Source organism: Manihot esculenta, chromosome 13 (assembly GCF_001659605.2).
Source record: "Manihot esculenta cultivar AM560-2 chromosome 13, M.esculenta_v8, whole genome shotgun sequence".
NCBI lineage: Eukaryota > Viridiplantae > Streptophyta > Magnoliopsida > Malpighiales > Euphorbiaceae > Manihot > Manihot esculenta.
The window spans coordinates 1,799,982-1,825,390 of NC_035173.2; the positions used below are offsets into that span (position 1 = coordinate 1,799,982).

A 25,409-nucleotide genomic window follows, 5' to 3' on the forward strand; every position below is an offset into this window, starting at 1 on the left:
CCAATTTTTAATAGTAAATTATATTTGATTTGACTTAATAGAATAACATCCATAAAAATCATAATGTCGTGCTCTTTTAAATGCTCATCCTTTTTAAAGATTTTGCTCAACTCCGAAAAATGGTTTGTAAAATATGTGAATTGTGATTTAGGTTTTATTTGCATAAACTCAATTTTTATCATGAATTTATGATATAAATATGTAAATTGATGAAATAGACGGAGAGTAATGGACCATAATGCATTGATGTCATTGAAATAAAGTAGACAGAAATAAATAAATTGTAATTGAGGCAATCTATAAAATAAATATTTAAGAATATTTTAAAAAATTAATCCGTAAAACAATTTTAAGATTTTTAACAAACTTATGAAAAGGAAGAAATGTACGGAAAAGCTAGATAAATAAATAGATATCTCCATGTTAATCGGATGTAGGTAGGTGCCATGCCAATTATTAGTATTACCCATAAACATAAATTATTTTATTTTATTTTTCTATCGGTTTTGTCTCACATTTCATTATAACAAAAAAATTTGAAAATGTTTACTTTCTATATTTATCATTAAGATATGAATCGCTTCAAAATTAATTTGAAGCAGCATTTGTTACTGTTATTCGGCCAAAGTGACTCGTAAAATAGCTTGGGCTTATTGAGCCCGTTAAAAATATGCTTTTTATTAAATGTTGCTGAAAAAAATATATATTAAAAAATTATTTAATTTTGTAGAAATTTTTATGACTAAAATGTATTAAATTTAATTTTAAATCAAATTTCATTATCGATATTATTTTATTTTATTTTTTCAACAGAATGCCAAAATCGTTCTCATGTTTTGGCAAGCTAGAAATAAGGTATTTTATTACTTCCTGCGAAACGCTATCGTTTAGTTTGAACCGGGTCAGCTCAAGCTGCTTAAAAATGTAACGGCGGACTTCAGCCTTCAGGTCGCTGGAAACAATTTTGAAGTGTAATAATAAAATCACAATTCTCTGTTTGCGATTCTTGAGTTGATTTCCTTTCACCAATGGCGAATCTTCCAATTGTCCAATTCGAAGAGAAGATAATGAAAACTGTAGAAGAGAATCCTGTGGTGGTAATAATCGGAGAGACCGGTTCAGGTAAGAGCACCCAGCTCTCTCAGATGCTGCATCGGAGAGGTTACACCAAGTCTGGAATCGTTGGCGTTACTCAGCCACGCCGAGTCGCTGCTGTCTCTGTTGCGAGGTAGAGCTTCAAAAGAAGTAACTGTTTGCTTTAATTACTTGTGATTGTTGTGCTGTTAAATGATTCTTACTAGGTTGCTTAGAATCGGGCCTTTAGGTAGCTTTAATAGGTTTAATATGCTAGGTGCTTAGCCTGCTTTTGGTTGCGGAGAAGATAAGAGTTTTATAATCGAATAAGATAAACTGAAGGTGTATATCTTTAATAAGTTCTTTTGACAATCTGAGCTTCCATTGTGTTGCTCAAAGTATTGAGGAAAAGATAGAAGAACTGGGCTCATATGTGTTGATTTTCTAAACTATGAAGCTATAGAAGGCATAAAATAGCATGAATTCTTCAACAGTTGCAATAGCATATCTTGAGGCTCACTGCATCTAATCCTGTGTTGTTTTATTTTTAGTATATTTGACATTACAACTATGAGTGGACATGAAAACATGAGCATGTTTCATGTGCTTGTGCGTGTGCGACCTTTCAATGTTGAATTAATTGAAGTTTGACTCTTTTCTCTTTATTTAATGTTCAAAGACGGGTTGCCCAAGAGCTTGGTGTTAAGCTTGGAGAGGAAGTGGGTTATGCCATTCGTTTTGAAGATAGAACTTCTGAGTTAACAAAAATCAAGTAATGCAATTCGATGACCTAAAAAATTTTTTAGTAGTTATTTTATCTTTATATATGCCAAGTCTATGCTTCTTATCACAGCATCGTTAATTGCTCAGATACCTTACTGATGGTGTCCTCCTCCGTGAAAGTCTTTCCAATCCAGAGCTTAATCAGTATTCAGTGATCATATTGGATGAAGCCCATGAGAGGAGTCTTAACACGTAAGATCTATATTTCTTTGGGTTTGCTCCTATCATACTCTAAAGAATTACTGTTCCATAGTCTCGCACTATACGGTTAAAAATTGGCAATTTATTACATGTTTTTCTATGCATGTATTGAAATTTATATATCTTCCTTTCATGGTTAACTTCTGTCTCAGGGACATTTTACTGGGACTAGTAAAACGCTTGATCAAAATACGGTCCTCAAATTTAAAGGTCCTCATAACGTCAGCAACACTAGATGGTGAAAAAGTATCAGAATTTTTTTCAGGTTGCCCTGTACTGAATGTCCCTGGAAAGTTGTATCCTGTGGAAATATTGTACAGCAAGGAGCGTCCTACAAACTACATTGAGTCTTCTTTAAAAACAGCTATTGGTATGATAGTGCATCATTCCCTTATGGTGACTTGAAATTTCCATCCTATAGATGTGTGCTACACACGGGCATTCTTTAATTTTTAACTAGCTAGAAACACAAGATTCTAGTAGAGACATGTTGCATCATTTGGACTGTAATGAATAGTTTATAGACATTTTACCTAAAAACTTTCTGTATCCAGAGCTTTGTTGAAATGTCGATATGCTCCGCTCATCTAGTTCATATTATTTGGTAGTGGAGCCTAAAAGTTTTTGGTTCACAATACAAAAGAACAAGCAAACAACACGCCAAAGTAGTTCTACTGCCAGAATAAAGTTTCGTACTTATTATTTGTGGTTTTTGTTTGTTTAATAAAACTTATTTGTATATGATGTGGTTCTTGCCTAATCTGAGTCATCTGACATCCCTGGAATTTACAAATGATCCCAACTGAACTCCCAAGAACTGAACTCCCAAGGAAGTCATGTGCCAAATTTTCTCGTTATTGAATGGTCAATTGCCAAAGTTAACTTCTTTTAAGCAAATATTTATTAGTAACAGCTTGTCACTATTGGCTGGAAGACTATAAGATATTTCTTGTTCTTCTTCACAAAGAAAATGCTCTGAGGCTGATTGTCAAAATCAAGATCCTTCAGTTTTGGTCGTGTCTATGGATATTACTATATCGCCATTAACAATGTTGATTACAAAATTATTTTCACATGTGTAAAGAGTAGACTACATGTGATGACACACAGCTGTGGATATTTTTTGTAGACTGATTATGAAGATCGTAAAGGCTATAGTTGTCCCCTCACCAAGTAAAACCAATATAAACAACTTTGAAAACTTAAGAAAGCTAACGCACAATCGACAGAAAACCAAGTTGAAAGTTGCTTGTTACTACAGTGCACCATCTTGAAGAAGAAAGAACCATTCAAGCTTTAATCATCCAATGTTGAGTGGTTCTTTATGGTATTGGGATTGAGTCATTGAACTAAATCTCAATTAAATATTTAGTTCCATCTTTAATCTGCACTGGTTCATTTGGTAGATGAAAGAGTGGTCGAATGTGATTTAGTTGTTTGTGGTTTGCCTGCTGGCTGCCAGCACTATGAAGCATTACTGAATACTGTGTGGAATATATTGGTACTGTTGACATCTTTCATCGCTTCCTTTTATATCCCTCATATTGTTCCAATTGCCACCAAATGGAAAAAAAAAAAGAAAGAAATATATGCCATTTCTTTTCATGGTTATATTTGTTGGTGGATGACAAGTCAATTTGTTTATGAGATTGTTTTTGTCAACTGTTTCTTGTAGATATACATACTCGTGAACCTGAAGGTGACATCTTGATATTCCTCACTGGACAGGTGAGTTTGAGCATGCTCTATCTCAACTTCTTCGTAGGTGTTGAGTTTCAAGTTCAACTGTTTTACGATTGCTTTGACTCTGAAATTCACACCTGGCCTTATGCAGGATGATATAGAAAAGTTGGTGTTAAAGCTGGAGGATAGAATTCAAAGCCTAGAGGAAGGGTCCTGTATGGATGCAATTGTCCTTCCTCTCCATGGTTCCTTGCCACCTGAAATGCAGGCATGTCTACATTCTGCAAGTTTTCATAATCCCATCTAGTGAGCTTATCCATTTAACTACATTCCTGCGGTTGAGGTGTCCCATGCTTTTTGGGTTATTCCAAGTCGAGCATCATTCATATTTTGTTACTTGGCACTCAAATGAAAATTTGAAGGTCTTTCCATAATTGAGTCTTCCTGATTTATGTATGTACTTACTTATTTCGTAGCTTAATTAAGCATGTCCAAGTTATTTGTAAAATTTTTGTTGATACTAATTAACTGAATTAATACAACATGGATACTAGTTTTGTGTATCATTGAGAGTGTGATTTGAATTTGGAGAAGGCACATGGTTTTCCATTGCCCTTTTCTTTGTTGTGGTTATGTTGTCTCCTCATTCTCACTTGCCTTGAAGTTTAAGGCTAAGCTCTACTTTTGGCACAATGTCTCAACTTTTATTAGATTTTTGTGTTTGACAATTTGAATGTTTCACACTACAGGTGCGTGTATTTACTCCACCACCTTCAAATTGTAGACGATTTATTGTTGCAACAAACATTGCTGAAACTTCTTTGACTGTTGATGGTGTTGTGTAAGTAGACTTGGTACTTGGATAAAAATTTGGCTCCTTTTTATTGTTGTCTTTTGCACATAATACTCATTTCTCTAATTTACAAAGTGCATCTGCATATCAAAATGATTGTTGTACTACTTCATTCCCTTTTTTTTTCCATTTGAATTCTTATTGGGTGAAGATATGTTTTAACGACAGATATGTTATTGATTCTGGTTATGTAAAGCAACGGCAATACAACCCATCAACGGGCATGTATTCCCTTGATGTTGTGCAAATAAGCAAGTAAGTAGTTAATTTTTTTTAAGTCTTAATGCATATGTTTCTTATGGCATAAGTATATTGTTCACAGCCGCAAAATTGAATTTCTGGTTCTTTTTTGTCCTATATATATATAGTTAAAGTATTCACGTTTTTTCTCCCATAAAAGCCTTAATTTTTCCCTGGGCTTCCTTTTGCTTCTCTGGGCAGATTTGTTTAGCATGTGCAAATGGGGGTTAACTGAGTGAAAATTAACTAACAAGGCCTTTGTTCTGCGAGCTTCCACTCTGTCTGTACAGCATAATCTGCATTTATGAGCAATTTCTGTGCAGAATGTAATGGAGTACTATTTTGTTGCCCTGTTAGTATAAATTATGGTAGTGGAGGCTTGGTTTCTTTGGGGACAAAAGGTTTAAGTCTGCCATTCTTATCACTTATACTATTATCTTTTTTGGGCTTTGTTCTTCTGTGATGTAGTTATTATACTCCAAAAGAGAATAAAAAGTGAATAGAAATAGCTATTGAGTGATTATAGCTGTCCTTCATTTTGATTACCGATGTCTTGTTATAAAGCACTTGTTGTCAAAACCATTTTCCTTTAAGAAACTAATTATTTGCTTTTCTACTGGCTGACTGCAGAGTGCAAGCCAATCAGCGTGCAGGGCGAGCAGGTAGAACACGTCCTGGAAAGTGTTACCGGCTATACCCTTCCATGATTTATGAAGATGATTTCCTCGATGTCACGGTTCCTGAGATACAGCGATCTTCACTCGCTGGCAGTGTTCTTTACTTGAAATCATTGGATCTCCCAGATATTGACATTCTGATGTTTGATTTTCTCGATTCTCCTTCTTGTAAGTACTTTTTCCCCCTGTTCCTTTGCAGAATCAAATGCCCTTGGTTTCATATTTTCCACTTCCGAAATCTTGAGTTTTCATCCACCTCACTAGAACATGAGTCCGTCATTATTATTATCATTATGCATCTACTTTCTAATCCCTAGCTATGTTCTTATTTCCATTGCAATGGGTGCATACTGGCTAAATCTGAATTGGATTTACTGCAGATGAATCACTGACGGATGCTTTAAAGCAACTATATCTAATTGATGCTATTGATGAAAATGGATCAATCACTAGTGTTGGACGAACAATGGCTGGTAATGAACTTCCATTACTTCGATTTTACAACTGTTTGAGTTTGTTAACTTAATGAATTTTAAGGTTGATTACATATTATTTGGAAAGAATTCTTCGATGCAATTTTGACTACTGTGCTTTAAACCAAAAATACCTGTTAGATATTCTCACTAATGATTCATGTACAAACATAATTCACATGCAATGCACAATCATGCTTTCATCTTTACATATCATCCATTTTAAGGGTATTTTCCATTTCAGTAGGATTTGTATTAATAATTTTTCTGCCTAAAGCCATCAACTATTCATTATTCAGCATCTTTAAACATGTAAAATAAAGCTATCAACTACCATTACACAATTATAGCAATGGATTTTAAATTTACTAATGCTTTGTATTTCCTATTAATTTTTCTGAAGGAGTTCAAAAGTCTTTATGTTCATGATACGACAAATATTTGGTACTTTAAGTTTGATATATTATAGACAGTATCACTCATGTTTACCAATTAGTTTCTGTGGCTTTATGCAGAACTTCCATTAGAGCCCTCACTTTCAAGAACCTTAATGGAGGCAAATGAAAATGGTTCCTTGTCCCAGGCACTGACTGTGGCTGCTATGTTATCAGCAGAAACCTCATTACTTCCTGGCCGGAGGTTGGTTCAAAAGGAAATAAAGATGAGATTGTTCTTTCTCTGATGCTGTTAATATAGTGTGTGGTCTATTTTGGAATTGACTAATTTAGTAGATGGAATATTTCATCTCAGCAAAAACTGTAAATGCTGAAGAACTGATAGATCACTATAATTCACTTTTTGTGTTATGGTAAACACACATCCTTGCTTTCCTAGTTTCTTCATATTTTTCAACTTATAGCCATTCATTTCGCTTTTGACTTTTGGTGCTTGTTGAAACTTCATCACACAATTGAATTTTTGAGGTCTCTTGTTTTTCTCCTTATCAGTTTTTCTGGCAATTCTGAAGGTCCCAAATTCTAATATCTGCCATCCACATCTGAATGTTGTTTAAGCAATAAATATTAAAATCTGCTTATTGAATTTGAAGTCCTTGTGACAATGGAAGTTAACGATATTGGTTAACTGAATATTTTATTGTCTATCCATAGAGGAAGCAACTAGATTATAACTTGTCAACATTCTATACTTGTTAACTTGAATTTATGTCATGCGTTGTCTGCAATTTTATCCATTTGAAGGTTTCTTTATTAAATACCTTAAAAAGAATAGAGAACTGAAGACCCAGTTTGAAAATAACTAGCGTTACTACCCTAATTTAATTAATTCATGTACTGTTGGTTGTATGAATTCCCAAAACGTCTATATTTTATAATATGGATTATCCTCTGGGATAAGTATGTCTTTGTCTTGGTGTGCAGCAGCAGGGGTACTGAAAAGAAGCGGAAACAGACTCCCTTGGAGTTTGACCTTCCTGATGGTTCTGGTTTGGGCGATCACATCCAGTTGCTACAGATTTATGAGCAATGGGATCAAAATGACTATGATATTGGTTGGTGCAAAGATAATGGTTTGCAGGTAACTTTTCCTCTACTTCAGAAAGCATGATAATGCTAAGTACCGTATGCTTAATGAAAAATTGGTCAATATAAAATGTTTTCTAGGTCAAAGGGAGAATTGAAAACCTTTTTTTTTTCATTTTATAAGTAAAACAAAATTTAACTTTTTGATTTTTATAATTCACGAAAAGGAAATTAGCTTATAAGGAAACTATATTAACAAATGTGCATCAATCCACAAATAATCATCTCCAGCTGTCGCCCACTGCTGATGTCAGCGGCCAATTGCCAACAATATCCCACTTTACCTTTTTTTATATCAAGGTCTCTCCTATTTATTATGGATTGAAGAACATGGAGCCTTTATAGGTCCGAAAATAGTATTATTTTTTGAAAGAATTTTTTTTCCAATGTAGTCTAAATGCCACTGAACATTTTCCACAAGAAAGTTCTTTCCTGCAACATAAACATAGCCTTAGACACTGGGGCTTCTGAATGCTGTTGTTGTAGCCTAAACTACTAAGGTGAAGTCTGAAGTAACATGGTGTTGTATTTGCAACATATGCCAGTTCCTCGGAGACTTACTTCAAACATTTGATCCAGAACTTTGAATCAAAAGACTTAGTAATTTGCTGCAGCGATTTCTCGATTTGTTCAATCATTGTCTTTCCTAGGTCTTTTGGTGGTAAATAGGCCAATAATGTGGTTGTTATCTTCATTCCTATTGGTATATACTCCTGTCCTAACTGGCTTCTTAACCACTATAATGTTTGTGGAATTACCAGGTGCGAGGAATGATATTTGTCAAAGATGTCCGGAAACAATTGTGCCAGATAATGCAGAAAATAGCAAAGGGTCTGTATTATATGTCCTGTAGATATGATGGAATAATATTTTATCTTTGATGTATATTACAAAATAGAAATTAATACTTTCATATTTATTTTTTTGCAATAGGGGGAGCCTTGACTCCATTTTTGATTTTTCATTCACATGTCAGGTTGTTTTTTCGTTTTTATTTATATTATCAAGAAACACATATGTGCTTGATTTGTCTTCACTGTCGCAACTATAATTTGTTTTCTTGAACTGTACCATTTGCCAATCATTACGTATCTTCATCTTCAGGCTCTGTCCTTCCCATTCTTTTTTTTTTTCCTTTCATTTTCGAGGCACCATAATGTTTAGTTTAGTCCTTGCCCACAAGTTACTTTGAAAACTATAAAAGTTTTGCTGATGCATATCTCATAATAATTCATTTAAAATGCAAAATTTTCCTTTCCAACTTAAAAGAAAAAGAAAACCATGTCCTTTGTGGTAGTCACAGATATGGAGTACTGGGAAAAAGTTACAGAATATAGTATAACCTTCACTAGTTGCACTATTTTGTGGTATTCTTTCTTTCAAGTTTTAAATTTTATTTAGCTACATGCGTTGACTTTGTTCTTGTGCATCACTTCCTTAATGAATTGTGTTTTATATGGAAGCAGGACCATTAGATGTACAAGCAGACAAAAGATATAAAAAAGGCCAACAGGAGTATAGGAATTTGAGGAAAGCCTTGTGTGTGGGCTATGCAGATAAACTTGCTGAGAGGATGATTCAACACAATGGATATAGAACTATAGGTTTCAAGTCTCAACTGGTTCAGGTATTAAAAGTTATATTGCATTTTTTATGTGAGAATTTTTAATTTTGGATGGCCTAACTTCACTGGCAATGATTGAATATTAAATTTTAAATCTGGAAAATAATCATGTTCCAAAAGTAAAATGTCTGGATAGAGATTTTGAAAGTTTAGGCCAGGCTATGGCTGCCATCAATGGTTGGTTGAGGGTCTGGGTAAGAAACTTAAGGTCCTAAATTCGACTCTCTAGTCTTTCGATGCATGTGATTTGTAGGTGAATGCTCGTGATTAGGGAACAATAGTTCGATTAATAAATAAATATAGAGCAGTCAGCAGCGAGAGCATAGCATCATCAACTATTTGCAATTTACAATGTTAAATAGCCTGCTGTTTCATCTCTAAAGACGGCTGAAAGTTAGACATTCATGGTGTCAGGTGCATCCGTCTTCTGTTCTAAAAGCTGATGAATGTGGAATGTTCCCGGACTTTGTTTTGTACCATGAGCTCATTGCTACCTCGCGTCCATACATGCGCAATGTGTGTGCTGTGGAGAATTCTTGGGTTAAATCCATATTGCAAAAGCTCAAGGAACTAGACATCAACAAACTGAGGTAAATTACTATTCTTGAAGCTACTTCCAAGGAGAATAAGAACAGTATGGCTCATCCCCTTTATTTATTTATTTTGCAGTGGCAGACTTGGTCAAAATCCTAAAGATGGAACCGAGGGAAATATCCCAGACTTGCCAAATAAAGAAGCTAATGCTGCCGCTAGGGTTCCGGATGATCGTGAAAGTAGGATTCAGGCAGCTAGGGATCGATTTCTTGCACGTAAAGCAAATAAATGACTGTTATAATTAGTTCTTTAGGTGGGATTGACCTGTCAAATGGTGGAAGCACTCTCTTCCTGACGGCTGGGTGAGCCTTGCGGAATCAGTTAGTGCAGGGACCCCTAGTGAGCGACTCACTCTTTCACCAACTTCTATGTTCAATAGCATCTCATTTCTCAAAACCATCTAATATGATTTTTCATTTATTGAACAGGCCTTGGAATATGAGAGTTACAGCATGCTTGTGAAGCCAAGTTATGTGCATAATTTTGGGCTTGAAGCAGCAATTATTTTTCTCCCCACAAACGGGCTTATTGAGGTAAACGGTTCGATTTACTCTCTGGTGGGATGGAGATTCTTGGTTGCAACAAAAATACCTGACTGTAAGATTTAGGCTGTAATAATGTAAAATTTTTAAGATTTGGGGAAAAGGACCCAAAAATGAGAGAATCAGAGTGATCTGATTTTGACTGTATTTGTTAACTGATTTATTGTGACAAGGAAACAAACTCAAGAGGGGTGTCTTGTTTTAGGGAATCGGTAGGATAAGAATTTGTAAAGTTTGTTGTGGATGCCAATGCCAAGATGCAGAGGTACGCTCTCCAAAGTAAATTTACTCTCCTTCAAATCTTGAATGACGTGAAAGTTGAAGCCAAGAAACTTCACTCTCATCCAGAATCTAGAAATTGGACAATTATACTTGATAGGGATCATATTGGACATTTGACTAGTGAAAAAATTATTCTTCCCTCTAATTTTCTTTCCAAACATTCATATAAAAGTAGAAAAATAATTTTTCATTTAATTCTATTTTCCTTTTTTTATTTTCTCTATTTTATTTTTTTTCCCTCAAAAGTTTCTCAAACATAATGCTAAAACTTGAAAAGAATAGAAGAGTGAATTGCACAAGAAATTCATGGACTCCGAGGATTATATGGATGGAGGGTTAGTCTCCTTGATTATGGTGCGAGTTTTACCTTTTATTTTTTAATAATTAGAATATGATTTGAATTTATTTAAGTAGTGGTGTTGGATTGGAAATATTTTTAATTATAAATTAAAAAATAAATTAAAGGGAAAGTGTTAGGTGGGGTGTGGCAGGATTTGCTTTCAAGGTGAGTAGGAGTGGAAATTTATTATTAAATATGAAAGATGAAAACCCCTACTTTCACGTGAGATTCCAATTAAGGGAGGAAATTTATTATTGAATATGATTGAGGAAAATTTATTAATTTTATTTATTGGTAAGTATATGAAGCAGGAAAGAAAATCGAGGAAATTTTTAAATATATGTTGTTAACCTCAATAGGTAATAAATGAAAATTTTTTAATTCAGCATGAAATAATGTTACTGTATGATTTTATTATTATTTTTATTTTTATTTTTAGAGGATATGATTTTGCAGCCAACTAATACCCTTAAATCTTATTTGACAAGGCTCATGGAGCAATATTTGGTAAAACAGCAAAATAAAATAAGATACAGGGACACACTATTGAATTTAAAAATAATATATTTTTTTTTAATTTATATGTATGAGATTTATTTTATAAATTATATTAAGAAATGTTATATTTAAATAAGGAGTGATTTCCTTGCAAGCATGAAACAAGGTTGTTGGATCCCAAGAACTGAATATTTCATAAATTAATACAAAAATGTGGTTGACTAGCTGCTCAATCAAAGAAATAATGCCTGTTTGTCCTAAATCCAACACAGAATCTTTGGATCTAAACTTTGTCCTAACCCTCTCCTTTTGTTTGGTGCATAGGAGATAATTTAGGAAGAAAGAAAGTAGTGTATTAGCGGAAAAAGATAGAAAGATGAATGAAAGAAAACAAAAGTTATACTTAGAATTAATAAATTTTATTTTTTAATGTACAGTGAATAGTAATAATTAATAAGTAAATAAATAAATTATCATTAATACTAGTCTACTTTTTGTGGATGGAATTAATAACGTAAAACGTATACAAATTTAAGAAAAAATATCCGTTACGGATTTAAATTAAATTGAATATAAATTTTATGTTTACGTATTCACTATTTAAATTTATTTATATAAATAATTAATTTAATATAAAAATATATTTTATAATAATATTTATAATTTTTTATATATTTTTATTTAAAAATTAAATATTTTTTAGAAATATTATATTTTTTAAATAAAAATTATTAATAAAAATTATTTTTTATATAAATTATTAATTAAAATATATAAAATTAAACAAATTTAAATTTTATTTGATAATAATAATTAAATTTGAGATAGATTAATTTAGTTTAATTTTTAATCGAATTAAAAATAAATTTGAATTTAGATGTATTCAATAATTTAGATTAATTTTTAATTGAATTTGTATATTATAATATAAAGCGTGGTCGGATTCGGATAGTACCCGTTTACATGTGAACCAACCCACCCACCCAAAGAGTCCCACAAACCATATGTGGCAATGCGCGTCTGCACCTACTGCAAACTCTGTCCCCCTGTATAATCCGTCGGCATCTCTCCCTCTCTCTCTATTTCTCAAGTTCGATATTTTGCGAAAGCATAGAGACGTTTCTTTTCTTCAAATAGCAAAGGCCTAAACTTTACACACATACGAAGACAATGGCGAGTTCAGCTGTACCATTGGAGGACGTTCCTTCTGTTGATATTATGACCGAACTCCTTCGCCGCTTCAAATGCTCCTCCAAGCCTGACAAGCGTCTCGTTCTCATTGGTCTCTTTCTCTAATGTGTTAATTTCAGTATCTTCTCTTTATGTTTTGTTCATGAAAAAAAATCCCCTTTTTTAAGCGTTTAGGGTTTTTGGTTAAATATTCTGAAATTTCTGAGTTGGGTTTCAGTCTATTTGGTTAAAGGAATGCTCCTTCCACTTCTTGTGTAAATGGGTCGTTTTCATATTCTATGGTTGTTTTTTGATATTTCTTTTAGTGAGTCGTTTGTCTACAGTGTGCGTTGGTGGGGTTTGGGATTTATGATGAATTGGTTGGCTGGCAGGTCCACCTGGCTCAGGGAAAGGTACACAGTCCCCCATTATCAAAGATGAGTATTGTTTGTGCCACTTGGCCACTGGTGATATGCTGAGAGCTGCAGTATCCGCGAAGACTCCTCTGGGGATTAAGGCTAAAGAAGCCATGGATAAGGTAAATATTGAGATATTGTATTTCTAATCATTGCCTTTTGGTGTTTATATTGTTGTGGTTCGTTTTGTCTATGCAGGGAGAACTTGTATCCGATGATTTGGTGGTTGGGATAATTGATGAAGCAATGAAGAAGCCATCTTGTGAAAAAGGCTTCATTCTGGATGGCTTTCCAAGGACGGTTGTTCAAGCACAGAAGGTTGCTCTCTTTCCTGTGAAAAAGGCTTCATTCACTTGCGTCTTTTTTTCCTCCTTTTGACTTCTGTTGTTTTTAACTTACTAATGATATTTCCTGGTTTATTACAGCTTGATGAAATGCTTCAGAAGCAGGGAACTAAAATTGATAAGGTTCTCAACTTTGCAATTGATGACTCGATATTGGAGGAAAGGATTACTGGCCGTTGGATCCATCCTTCTAGTGGTCGGACTTACCATACTAAATTTGCACCTCCCAAAGTTCAAGGTGTTGATGATGTAAGTTTCTGTCTGTTAAAACTCTTTCTCCCATTCATTTTTTGAACTTTATGGTAAAACAAATTACCCCCTTCGGCCTTGGTTGATTAGCGAATTGAGCTTGTTAATTGATCTAGCAAAGTGTGTGATTTGCTTGCATTCGAAGTTTATAAACTTGGCATTTGGACCTGAATACTAACTGCAATGCCATTCAGGGATGTGACTTGTGCTAAAATTAAGTTTAAAACCAAAGCTTAATTGTAGGTTTTTGCAAATGGATTCCATTACAGAAGGTTGTAGATGTCCAAGGCATTATGTAGCTTGACATTATTCATCAGTTATTATTATGTTTGGATGCAAGCTGATAGAAAGGTTCTGCTTTTTTATTTGAACCTTCTCATTTTAAATTACTAGGTTAATGGGCTTTATGATGCATGCATTCAGATAAAGAAAGACTTTTCAGCCCTAACTTGTTTCTTGTCCTTCCTCTTTTCTATTGTAAAAAAAGGTTACAGGAGAGCCTCTGATTCAGAGAAAAGATGACACTCCAGAAGTTCTAAAGTCGAGGCTGGAAGCATTCCACAAGCAAACTGAACCTGTAGGCTCTTTTCCCCCTTCATTCTGTAATCATATTCTTTTTCTGCTTTGTGTGAATTTATGCCAGCAAATTTACATTTTTTTCCCCAATTCTTTTCTAAGGCTGAGATTTGAGGCCTCATGATTGAAGAACTCAGGATTATTGAATTTGTCTTCTCTTGAAGATTTGCCTTCTTTTTCCCTGCTTTGCCACATCTAAAGCTAAGAACTAATTTTGCTTATCTTTGTTCTTTCCTGGAGCTTGCTTTAGAGACATAGTTGATTTTTTTGTTTCATAGTAAGTCAACTTGACACTTCAAATAATTGTATTTAGGGATTATATTCACTATTAAGTAGTAAGTATTTGCTAATCTAATGAGGGGTTAAGCATTCCAGCTGTTATCTTTGTTTTCTCCATGGAATAGTAACATTTGGCCTGTGTAGCATGTGAAGAGTTCTTCTACTTCCATGGTCTTTCGTTACCAAGTCAGAAGTGGTCAAAAAGTATTTTCCTTTTTCCCGAAACATCTAATGAGATATATTTGATGCGGTTGACCTGATGGATGGCCAATGATTAAGAGTGACGGTTAACTAATGTTTAAAGCATTCTCAGTTCACTCATAACCGACTATAGGAACTTTTACTTATGATCCTACTTAGTATATATTTGCCCTTGTTATCTCTGATGATAAAATGTGTGTATACCTAGTGTGTCTCAATGTTATGCTGTATATATACAGGCTTTCATTGCTTAAAATTTAGAGACTATGTTGACATCAAAATGTAATGGCCTGTAACTATTTCTTTTTTTATTCTTCTCTCTATTTCACACATTGGCAATTCCATTTTCAAGGTAGATACGCTTCTTTCTGTAGCTGGGAAGGAAGCAAAATTTAGATTAGGATAAATGCTTGATCAATCTTGTCACCTGTAGAGTTTAACTTCCCGGGCACTAAAATTTTATGGATCAAAACGCATTTAGCAACACAAAATCTTCATCATGGTATTGCCTATCCCTCTTTTCTCTGAAGGATCTGTTTCAATTGCAGGACTGGAATTACCAGCATATCTTTAATTTCTTTGATTCTATATACATGATCAATCTTTTCATTTAAAAGTGCATTGGGTTGGAAGAAGCATCTCATTTTAACAACTATTTAAATATTTGTTTGTTCTGCAGGTTATTGATTATTATGCAAAGAAAGGTGTTGTTGCAGAGCTTCATGCAGAGAAACCACAAAAAGATGTCACTGCTGAGGTTCAGAAGGTTCTCACTTCATAAGAGTGACCACAATTTTGGATAAGCAAATCAGCAGTTTTCTCCTTTTCACCCCGGAAAATTAACAATGGAGTCCCTGGAAGTATTTTGTTGCAGTTGTTGAATAAATCTTTTTTGTACCAGAATTTTGTGGTAGCACTGAGTCTGTTTTTGAACGTTTAGCTCTTCATTTCTTTGGCTAATCATTAGGGCCATACAGTTGTGTTTCTTAGTGATCAGATACTGGCAATTAACATTTGAAAGAATGTTTGATTATGATGTTGTGCTCATTTATTACCTTTGGACTTGAACAGGTCCTCTTAGCTGAATCAAGTTAGATTATTCTGCGAATTTTGAGTAATTTTGTATTTTTTTTTTTTGGGATTATGTCCGTAAAAATCTCTAATTTTGCAACTTTTTACAATTTGTATTCTTTTTCGATAAAAATACTGTACATTGATGATATTTTTACAATTGTACATTCTGCTTATATTTTCATTAATTTTTAAGTATAAAAAATTTTTAAATTAATAAAAAAAATCTTAATTAATGTGTTTTTATTTCATGATTAAATATTTAGAATAAATAATAAAAATACAGATAGATGTAAAAATTTTATTTAGAATTTTTATTTACTAATTTGTGGTTTTTTAAGTTAAATTTAATTTTATATTAATTTTTAATGAGAATATAAATGAAAGTATCATTATAAAAATATTATTAGTATAGAGTATTTTTATTAAAAAAATTTAAAATTACAATAGTGAAAAAATATGAAATTGAGAATTTTATAGTCATTTTTTTGGAAATTTAATATTTTATTAACATGGAAAATAATTTTAGACAATGAAAGTATAATATATTATTTGAAAATACTTTTTAAATGGAAAGAGATATATGTTATTTTCTCAAAAAGGAAAAATTAATAAATATTATTATCTCATATTTGTATGTATAATATATACTGTACACCCACATATATTATTATAAATATATTTAAATAAATTAAAAATATCTAAGTTTTATTTTTTTTAATTTTTAATTTCTATTTAAAAAAAACCGTACAACACACAAGTGGGGCACAATAGCGAATAAATGTATGCAAGCTGATGGTCTCATCCCAAGGTTGGCTATAACAATATTTTTTGAATCTTTTGTTCTTTTGGAAAAGGAAATTAAATAGCAAGAAACGGAGGAAAGGATTTAAAAGGAGAAAAATAAAATTATTTTGCTTTTTTTTTAATGATAAAAATAGAAAATTATTGGTTTCATAAAATTTTATTAAATTTAAATTCAGTCTAATTTATTTTAAAATTTAAATTAAAGAGAATATTTATAATCTTATTATTCCGTTTTAAACTGATATGAATTTCAATATATTTATTCACGATTAAAATTTTATTGAAATGAAATATATTTATGAGAAATCAACTATTAGATAAAAACTTTTGATTTAACTCATGTCAAAAAGTAATTTAAGGAGAGAGTGTCTATGACTCATATAAGAATACATTATCTCTTATCACTAATATAAATTTATGTCACACTCCAATTTAATATTGTGCGTGAGGGACTGTGTTGAATATCATATTAATTGAGGATATTCTTATATTTCTATAAATGCTTTTCTCCAAACTAAATTTTTGGTGAATTATATCTGATTTAAATTTAACAAAATTAAATCTATTCAAATTTAATAATTTTCTCTCACATCTTTTTAATACTTCATAACAAAGTATGAAAATCAAATAAAATTTTAAAAAATATCAAAACTTTTTTTTTTTACAGAATTATTGAATTAAAAAAGTAAATTTACATATTTTTCATGCTAAATTTATGGTTACAAAATATTAATATTCTTTTTCCCCACATCTTATTATCTAAAATTTTATTTTTCTATACTATCAAATTATATAAGGGAGAGAGAGATTTTAAATCTAACCAATACTAAAATTGCTATCCAATTCTTAATTACTTTAAAACAAAAATAACAAGAAATTGATATATTCACAAATTACTAATTAATGATTCTTTAGTTAATTCGATCACAAGTTTAATTTAAAAATAACTTTAATAATGCTAAATTAAAACTAAATAAGTTATTAATAAATTTTAATTTAATAATATATTGATGAGAAATGTACAAAATTAAATATTTTATAAATAAAAATTACTTTGAAGATAAAACGTATGAGAACGGAGTCTTAATGCTCGTTTTATTCAAATTTTGTAAGCTCAAGGTTAATCATTATACAGTCTAATTAATTATGATTTATTTCAAAAACCATTTTTTTTATTTAAAATAATAAGTTTATCAAGTTAAGTCAAGTATTAAAAAAGTTTATGAAGAAATTCAATGTCAATAAGTTATAAATTTTAAAAGAAGAGAAAGGAGGAATGTATTTCAAACGGTTATTTTGGACGGAAGAATTATGAATTTGGACGGAAGAGAAGATAAGAGATTTAAGTGTTGGATCGCTAAAATAGAGAGATGTAAGAAAAGGTGAGAGACTTGAGTGTTGGATCGCCGATATAGAAGTATTAATTACGTTAAATATTTAACACTAAAAAATAATTTTCCATTGTTTTTTAAGAAGAGGTGTCAAAGACGGATCAGTTGACTTAGAGGGTGCTATTTTTTGGTAATAAAATAATCCACATCAAACAAAGAGGAACGATCATCAAAGAATCCACTTCGTGCTTTCCGACGTACTCAAATGATTATTATATTAGCCCATGACACACAAAACGATGAACTTCTAAGCCTCACTCCAAGACTTGAGCAATGATTCAACTCTCTCTCTATTCTTCTCTATCCGCCGTTTGAATCCATACCCTTCAATCTCTCAAGTGTCCTGTTTGTTGATTTGGGATCCTCGAGGAGAAAGAGCTACGATAAGGGATTTGAAAGATGAAGCTCACACCCAGAGAGTTGGAGAAGTTAGGACTCCATAACGCTGGTTATCTTGCCCAGAAGCGTCTCGCTCGGGGCCTCAGGCTCAATTACTCTGAGGCTGTAGCTCTCATTGCCACTCAGGTTGTTTTCTATTCTTCTTCTTGTTCTTTCTCAAGACTGCCATTTAATATGCTTGTCTTTGTAGATTTTGGAGTTTATTCGCGATGGTGATAAAACAGTGGCTGAGTTGATGGATGTTGGGAAATGTTTACTGGGAAGGTATGATAAAAAAATTTACTTTTAATTTTGGCTGAATTGATAATTGCTTGTTCATGATGTGTGATTCTGTACTTTTTGTTGTCTGAAATGGCAGGCGACAAGTTCTTCCGGCGGTTCCTCACCTTTTGGATTCCGTGCAGGTATAATCTTTGTTAACGTTATAGTCGTATAGATTGAGTTCAAATTGTTAAAGGGAATGGGTAACTGATTTATCTGAATGAACTGTGAATTAAAAGGTCTAAACTAAACGTGTGAGGATCAAATTTCTTTTTTCTTTCTTTCTTTTCTTTCAAGGAAACTATTATTAGAAAAAAAAAAAAAAGTAAATTGGGAAATTTGCAGATAGAAATGCCACATTGATTTTTGAGCATTAATATCTCATGGCATTTCCACCAGGAAAAGTGGTGGAAACAAGTTAAAGGTTAACTAGACAATAGATGTGCTGTTGGAATCCACAGTGTTCCAACATGCTGAAGCCAATGGCATTATGCTGGGCTTTTGTCAAATACATGGGTTGTTTTTAATGATGCACACACGTATATATCATACCCATTGCTTTATTATGTAAAATTGTAGATTGAAGGAACATTTCCTGATGGGACCAAGTTAGTCACCGTTCACAATCCTATTGCTAGTGAAAATGGAAATCTGGAGCTAGCTTTGCATGGTTCCTTCCTTCCAGGTATTACCTTCAGTAGTTCTGTTTGGGGATAGTTTCATAAATGACCTGGTCTTGCATGTCTTAAACTTCTTGTGAAGGTGCTTTGTGTCCTTACATTTAACTAAAGATTCAAGAACAAAAATAAAAATTCCTCGGGGGATTTCTTACCTCCTCAAATGTGGCAGTAGCTCTTCATGCTGTTTGTATATATTTTCATCACATTTCTTTCTTCTGTTGCTTCTTTTGTTCCCAGAATTTGTGTTTCTTATTCTGAAAAGGAATATGTTATCTAAAAGATTTCTGAAGATGATCCAGAAAAATTATGGAAATGAATTAATGAAAGATTTCTGAAGCCTAATTTTTGGGTTAGGTCAGTAAATGAGAAAATTATCAGCGATACCTTTGTCGTGTAGAAAATGTGGCTTTTTTTAACTCCAGTGTGGTCTATCATCTTGTTTCTTATTCTGCTTTACGTGTCTAAGCCTAATAAATTTGTTAAATACTTTGATTTAGTTTATGGTTCGGAATTTTATTGTGTATTGTAGCTTTCCACAAGGACCAATGGAGTAAAATGTAAAAGAAGAGTTAAAATAGAACATCTGATGAACATGTTGGAAAATAATTCAATTTGCAGTGCCTTTGCTTGACAAGTTTCCTCCAATAGAAGACAATGAAATTCCGGGTGGGTTTGTCTTTGGATATGGAAATATTACAATTAATCCTGGAAGGAAAGCAGTGATGCTCAAAGTTGTGAACTATGGAGACAGACCAATTCAGGTGTTTTAACTTAATTCTTTCAGAATTCCCTTCCCACCTCCAAAGACAGCTTGCTTGAACACAACAATAACTAGGTGCCACCTTAATGGCCTTTCATAATTAGGTTCTTTAATCATCCGATGTTGTTTCAGGTGGGCAGCCACTATCATTTCATTGAGACGAACCCTTCCTTGTACTTTGATCGAATGAAAGCATATGGCATGCGCCTGAACATTCTAGCAGGAACAGCTATACGGTTTGAGGTTGAACTTGGTAACTTTTGCCAATTATAGCATTTTGTTATGTTTCTCAAACAAGTGCAATTTATCTGTCCATAATGTTGTATGCACACACAAATTGAGTGGGTAGAAGTCAGTTTTTCTTCGCTGGAATGTTGTCCCTTAAGAAACACTTGTATTCCCTTTGTAATTTGTTAAATATTGGGCTATTCATAGAAATAGCAAATGTTGTTGGTTCCTCAAAATTGGATTTTAAGAACATGCCAACTTGAAAGAGTGTGCTCTAGTTATTGATCTGAGATGGTGGTTTATTAAAATTATGGGGTGGAGCAGGTCAATCCACTGATTAGAAGAGCCCATAAAAATTTGACATCAACTTCAATTATGAGAGGTTTCCATGTAATTGTTGTTCTAATGGGCATGCAATACTTTTAACTCATTACAATAACAGAGGTTTACGTACTATCTCCTTTGCTTTAAATTTTATTGCATATCTCTTCAATAAACCACCCTGGATTATTATGTTGTATCCTAAAATTTATTTTACTTTGCCAGCCAGGGGATTGCAAAAGTGTTCTCCTTGTAAGCATTGGAGGTAAAAAGGTTATCAGAGGTGGAAATGGCATTGTTGATGGTCCAGTTGATGATGCCAACTATACAGCAGTTTCAGAAACTATAAAGTCAAAAGGATTTGGGAACAAGGAAGAAGAAAATGCTCGGTTTAAATCTTTGACTCAGCAATGTTTTCTTTTCCTTATGTGATATCAAGAGGACTTTCTTCTCTTCTTGTTCTTGTTCTGAACTGAACTTTTGCAGTGAAGGTGTAACAGGAGAAGATTATGATTTCACCACTGTTGTTTCTCGTGAGGCCTATGCTAACATGTATGGTCCTACTACCGGTGACAAAATCAGGCTTGGTGATACCAATCTCTATGCTGAAATTGAAAGAGATTTTGCTGTCTATGGAGATGAATGTGTTTTTGGAGGTGGGAAAGTTATAAGGGATGGAATGGGCCAATCATGTGGTGTTCATCCGTTTGACTCCCTTGATACTGTTATAACAAATGCTGTGATCATTGATTATAGTGGAATCTACAAGGCAGATATTGGTATTAGATGCGGTCTTATTGCTGCTATTGGAAAAGCAGGAAATCCAGACATCATGAATGATGTTCATCCTGAAATGATCATTGGAGTGAGTTCCATCTTGCATTAAAATCACTGCCATAAGTGTACATGTTGTGTTCATGGCACCTGTGTCTTCTTCTTCTTTTCATTATTAGGTTAACATTGACATTATATTTACAATTAGGTTAACACTGAAGTTATTGCGGGTGAAGGAATGATTGTAACGGCAGGGGCCATAGATTGTCATGTGCACTTCATATGCCCCCAACTTGCATATGAGGCAATATCAAGTGGTGAGCTACAGAGGTCGAAGTACTTCCGCTTGAATGTCATGCATACATACATGCTTGCATTTTGTCCTCATGTCAATGAAAATATTAGAAGATGTCTAACAAGTATTTTTTTTATTTTTCCGTTAACTGTTACTTTTAAAGTGCCTTCTTTTGAAATTTAAATACCTCTAATATTTTATGATCCAGTGTATAGCGTTTGCTTTCACAAATATCTTGAAAGTTCTCTTAGTCTCTCCCTTTGGTACTTTGCTAAATCCTTGAAATTAAATAAACATCTGAATGAGCTGCTTTATAGATTTTTTAACCATGCCTTTTTGATATATGTAGGCATCACAACACTTGTGGGAGGTGGAACAGGACCTGCTGATGGGACACGTGCAACTACCTGCACTCCTGCTCCAACACAAATGAAATTGATGCTGCAATCTACTGATGACCTGCCTCTGAATTTTGGATTCACTGGAAAAGTATACTTCTATGTTTTTGACATTCCCCCTTCCATCTATTAGTATTCCATGATATCAACTCAATAATCATCATAATATTTGCCTGGGTAGCTGAAGTTGTGAACCTAAAAGATGCTTCCTCCTATCCGTTTTGTTGATTATATTTGTTTGTTTTAGGGTAATGGTGCCAAACCCAATGAACTACATAACATAGTCAAGGCTGGGGCAATGGGACTAAAGTTGCATGAGGACTGGGGATCTACTCCTGCTGCAATAGACACTTGTTTGACTGTTGCAGGAGAATATGACATACAGGTACGTTTCTTTAAAAGTAAAGGAAAACTTGGTGTTGGACAGTAAAGCAGAAATAATTAATTTTTCAATTTCTTTTAAATTTGTTAGGTCAATATCCACACAGACACCTTGAATGAATCTGGATTCGTGGAACACACAATTGCTGCATTTAATGGAAGAACTATTCATACGTATCACAGGTATCATTGCATATGTAATTTCATCTTCCTCAGTGTTCCTCTAGGATTATGTTTATTGGACATTCTTTGGCCATGGATGTTTGCTGAAAGATATGGAATAAAAGGTTTCAATCATCAAGTCCTTGATAGGGGTTGTATGATCACGTTTAGTATATTTATTTTCTTGCATTCTTTCAATCCTTTAGTCATGACATTTGAAGCAATTAGACATACTGTTCTTTGATTATTGGCAACTTTGGCTTGCCCTGAGGAACTCTTGCATCTTGTTGGTGGTTAATTACTTAATTTTGCGGCTCTTTGATGTTAACGTTGTTACCTTATCGTGCAGCGAAGGGGCAGGTGGTGGTCATGCTCCAGATATTATCAAAGTATGTGGTGTAGAAAATGTCCTACCATCATCAACAAACCCTACTCGGCCTTATACTTCCAATACCATTGATGAACATCTTGATATGCTGGTATGATAAGATACTAGAAATGTTGGGACAAAATTGTTTAGTGAACGTTTCATTCTCAATCTGTATTGGGTCCATGCAGATGGTCTGCCATCATCTTGATAAAAACATTCCAGAAGATGTAGCTTTTGCTGAATCGAGGATAAGGAGTGAAACAATAGCCGCGGAGGATATATTACATGATATGGGAGCAATTAGCATTATATCTTCTGATTCACAAGCTATGGGACGGATTGGAGAGGTCCTATATTTCCTTCTATTCATTATTTTTTGTTTTCTATCTTCTTTCATTTGCATATGATTTCCATTTGAATTAATGAATCATAATTGTTCTTCCTTCTGAAAACTTGATGCTGCTCGCATGAAAACTAGTTAAACTTGATTTGCACTTTGGCGGCTTATTTTCTCAGTCAATCCATTATGTTGCTATGCTTATGCTCAAAATGATGTTCTGAGCTTTGTTCAAATGCATGTAAAGCTATTGACTTAATTTTTATTTTTTATTTTTTTTAACCTAGCACATTTATTATGTATAACAATTCATTAATTCTTAAGAGCTAATGTCTAAATTTCTACCTTCCAGGTCATAAGCAGAACTTGGCAAACTGCTGACAAAATGAAATTACAAAGGGGATCAATTGGCCCTGATGGATCAGACAATGACAACTTTCGTATTAAACGATACATTGCGAAGTACACTATAAACCCAGCAGTTGCTAATGGGTTTGCTGAATTAATTGGTTCGATTGAGGTATTCTAGTTATGTGATGTACAAATTCTTATAACATCATTCAGCAGCTGTTGGAATTATTCAATTTATAGATAATAATTTCTCGGCTAGTTGATCAAAACAAACTTAGTTGACACTAAAATCAATCCAGGTTCTGCCTTTCCTTATGTTAGTAATATTATGTTCCTGCAGGTAGGAAAATTAGCTGATCTTGTTTTATGGAAGCCTTCTTTCTTTGGGGCAAAACCAGAAATGGTGCTCAAAGGTGGTGTAATTGCATGGGCTGAAATGGGTGATCCAAATGCAAGCATCCCCACACCTGAACCGGTAATGTTTGATACTGATACTCGAAGCAATCTAGCAAGTTGATGGGCATTGATTGATTTTTTTTTTCAAGCTACAACAATGTCATACCTTGAAATTGCATAATCTTATCACCATTGTGCTAATGCATCGCTTCATTGATTGAAATTCAGTCTCTGCTAGCGTTCACCTGGGCAATCTGAAACTTTTTTTTTCCTTTTGTATAAGAAAAGCTCCACAGAGAATCCGAACTAGCTCTGGTATTTCACAAATTTCTACAAAATCCGAAAATATTTGTTCAACCGGCTTGAAAGAGAGCATATAGACCAATAAGGAAATTTCTAGCATCCTCTTCAACTTATGTTCGTGATCTGAGTTTCTGCAGGTGATTTCAAGGCCTATGTTTGGAGCATTTGGCAAGGCTGCAAGTGCCAACTCCATTGCTTTTGTCAGCAAGGCACGACAGTTCTCTCTCTCTTATCTCTCTCTCTGCTTCTCATGCTTGTGTGCTGCATGTATGCTAAAAAGAGAGAATTTTTCTTTTTTCTAAAGCAGATTGCAGCAGATAATGGGATAAAGGATTCCTATGGACTCAGCAAAAGAGTGGAAGCTGTGGGGAATACTAGGAAACTCACAAAACTTGACATGAAGCTTAATGATGCTCTTCCTGATATCACAGTGGATCCTGAAACATATACAGTCACAGCTAATGGTGAGGTTCTGTCCTGTCCTGCTTCAACCACAGTTCCTCTTTCTAGGAATTACTTCATTTTTTAGACATTCAAATGAACATCACAACTAATAAATTATTGTATTTTCATTCTTTTCATCTTTGTATTTCTTCCTGTTGTATGTGATCTTGTGGAAATTGTTATTTGCTTTGCATATCTATTTATCATGCAAGTATAACGAAGCTGATAGTCAAACAGTTGCTCGACTCCGGATTAGTCGGGAGAATGTCAACTCCGGATGCTGAAGGGTATACTTATAAAATAGTCAAAGGCAGCTTTACATTATCCTCTACAATTATAATTTCATTTACTTAATTCCTTACAATGAAAAAAAAATATTATAAAAGTTAAAATTTATAATATTTGCACTACAAGACTTAGCGGAAAGTGCATCCTTAGCCTTGAAAGGTCTAAGGTTCGACTCCCCCAACCCCTATTTCAAAAAAAAAAAAAAATTAAAATTTAATTAATACTAGAAAAATCAATATTCATACATCAAAAATAAGATTCTATCAGATTTATTTAATGGTATTTTATATGAAATGAAAATTATGATAATCTTCATCTTATAAGATTTGTTCATACGCATTTTATTGGGATC

General features: G+C 33.3%; 3 protein-coding genes across 6 annotated transcripts; all 3 read left to right on the top strand.

The window, feature by feature from the left end:
• The first annotated feature begins 913 nt into the window (after window positions 1-913).
• On the top strand, window positions 914-10,762 carry LOC110630318 (probable pre-mRNA-splicing factor ATP-dependent RNA helicase DEAH4). Of its 2 annotated transcripts, none has more exons than XM_043949816.1 (17): window positions 914-1,228; window positions 1,754-1,846; window positions 1,945-2,049; window positions 2,211-2,428; window positions 3,734-3,786; window positions 3,893-4,009; window positions 4,491-4,582; window positions 4,763-4,849; window positions 5,465-5,679; window positions 5,892-5,984; window positions 6,500-6,623; window positions 7,364-7,520; window positions 8,287-8,356; window positions 8,992-9,152; window positions 9,564-9,739; window positions 9,819-10,085; window positions 10,172-10,762. In XM_043949816.1, the coding sequence occupies exons 1-16, from the start codon at window positions 1,029-1,031 to the stop codon at window positions 9,973-9,975; spliced, it is 2,118 nt and encodes a 705-aa protein (XP_043805751.1). In that variant the 5' UTR covers window positions 914-1,028; the 3' UTR covers window positions 9,976-10,085; window positions 10,172-10,762. The 2 variants fall into 2 exon arrangements, with proteins under 2 accessions (XP_043805751.1, XP_021633442.1); XM_021777750.2 differs by having other exon boundaries at window positions 7,367-7,520; window positions 9,819-10,084; window positions 10,171-10,762.
• A 1,635-nt stretch (window positions 10,763-12,397) lies between these two features.
• On the top strand, window positions 12,398-15,687 carry LOC110630379 (adenylate kinase 4). Of its 3 annotated transcripts, XR_002490379.2 has the most exons (7): window positions 12,398-12,687; window positions 12,968-13,113; window positions 13,190-13,309; window positions 13,417-13,584; window positions 13,828-13,935; window positions 14,072-14,161; window positions 15,320-15,433. XR_002490379.2 is itself a non-coding variant. In XM_021777845.2 (6 exons), exons 1-6 carry the CDS (start codon window positions 12,576-12,578, stop codon window positions 14,272-14,274), a joined length of 648 nt encoding a protein of 215 aa, XP_021633537.1. In that variant the 5' UTR covers window positions 12,400-12,575; the 3' UTR covers window positions 14,275-15,313. The 3 variants fall into 3 exon arrangements, 2 of the variants coding, with proteins under 2 accessions (XP_021633537.1, XP_021633536.1); XM_021777845.2 differs by lacking the exons at window positions 13,828-13,935; window positions 15,320-15,433 and adding an exon at window positions 14,263-15,313 and having other exon boundaries at window positions 12,400-12,687; XM_021777844.2 differs by lacking the exon at window positions 13,828-13,935 and having other exon boundaries at window positions 12,403-12,687; window positions 15,320-15,687.
• Window positions 15,688-18,073: 2,386 nt separating this feature from the next.
• Window positions 18,074-24,906, top strand: LOC110630316 (urease). The gene is made up of 18 exons (XM_021777748.2): window positions 18,074-18,434; window positions 18,499-18,572; window positions 18,667-18,712; window positions 19,149-19,254; window positions 19,868-20,010; window positions 20,142-20,252; window positions 20,784-20,947; window positions 21,045-21,423; window positions 21,541-21,649; window positions 21,977-22,116; window positions 22,273-22,410; window positions 22,498-22,589; window positions 22,918-23,047; window positions 23,127-23,285; window positions 23,628-23,795; window positions 23,967-24,101; window positions 24,463-24,534; window positions 24,633-24,906. The coding sequence occupies exons 1-18, from the start codon at window positions 18,309-18,311 to the stop codon at window positions 24,852-24,854; spliced, it is 2,514 nt and encodes an 837-aa protein (XP_021633440.1). The 5' UTR covers window positions 18,074-18,308; the 3' UTR covers window positions 24,855-24,906.
• Window positions 24,907-25,409: the final 503 nt, after the last annotated feature.

Bases quoted from the DNA above. Each gene is read 5' to 3' on its own strand.
- LOC110630318 (XM_043949816.1), top strand. From the start codon at position 1,029: ATGGCGAATCTTCCAATTGTCCAATTCGAAGAGAAGATAATGAAAACT. The intron at 2,429-3,733 runs GTATGATAGTGC...TGTTTCTTGTAG, and splicing joins TTCTTTAAAAACAGCTATTG to ATATACATACTCGTGAACCT. The intron at 4,010-4,490 runs GCATGTCTACAT...TTCACACTACAG, and splicing joins CCTTGCCACCTGAAATGCAG to GTGCGTGTATTTACTCCACC.
- LOC110630316 (XM_021777748.2), top strand. From the start codon at position 18,309: ATGAAGCTCACACCCAGAGAGTTGGAGAAGTTAGGACTCCATAACGCT. The intron at 18,435-18,498 runs GTTGTTTTCTAT...TTGTCTTTGTAG, and splicing joins TAGCTCTCATTGCCACTCAG to ATTTTGGAGTTTATTCGCGA. The intron at 22,590-22,917 runs GTATCATTGCAT...CTTATCGTGCAG, and splicing joins ACTATTCATACGTATCACAG to CGAAGGGGCAGGTGGTGGTC.
- LOC110630379 (XM_021777844.2), top strand. From the start codon at position 12,576: ATGGCGAGTTCAGCTGTACCATTGGAGGACGTTCCTTCTGTTGATATT. The intron at 12,688-12,967 runs GTCTCTTTCTCT...GTTGGCTGGCAG, and splicing joins CAAGCGTCTCGTTCTCATTG to GTCCACCTGGCTCAGGGAAA. The intron at 13,114-13,189 runs GTAAATATTGAG...TTGTCTATGCAG, and splicing joins CTAAAGAAGCCATGGATAAG to GGAGAACTTGTATCCGATGA.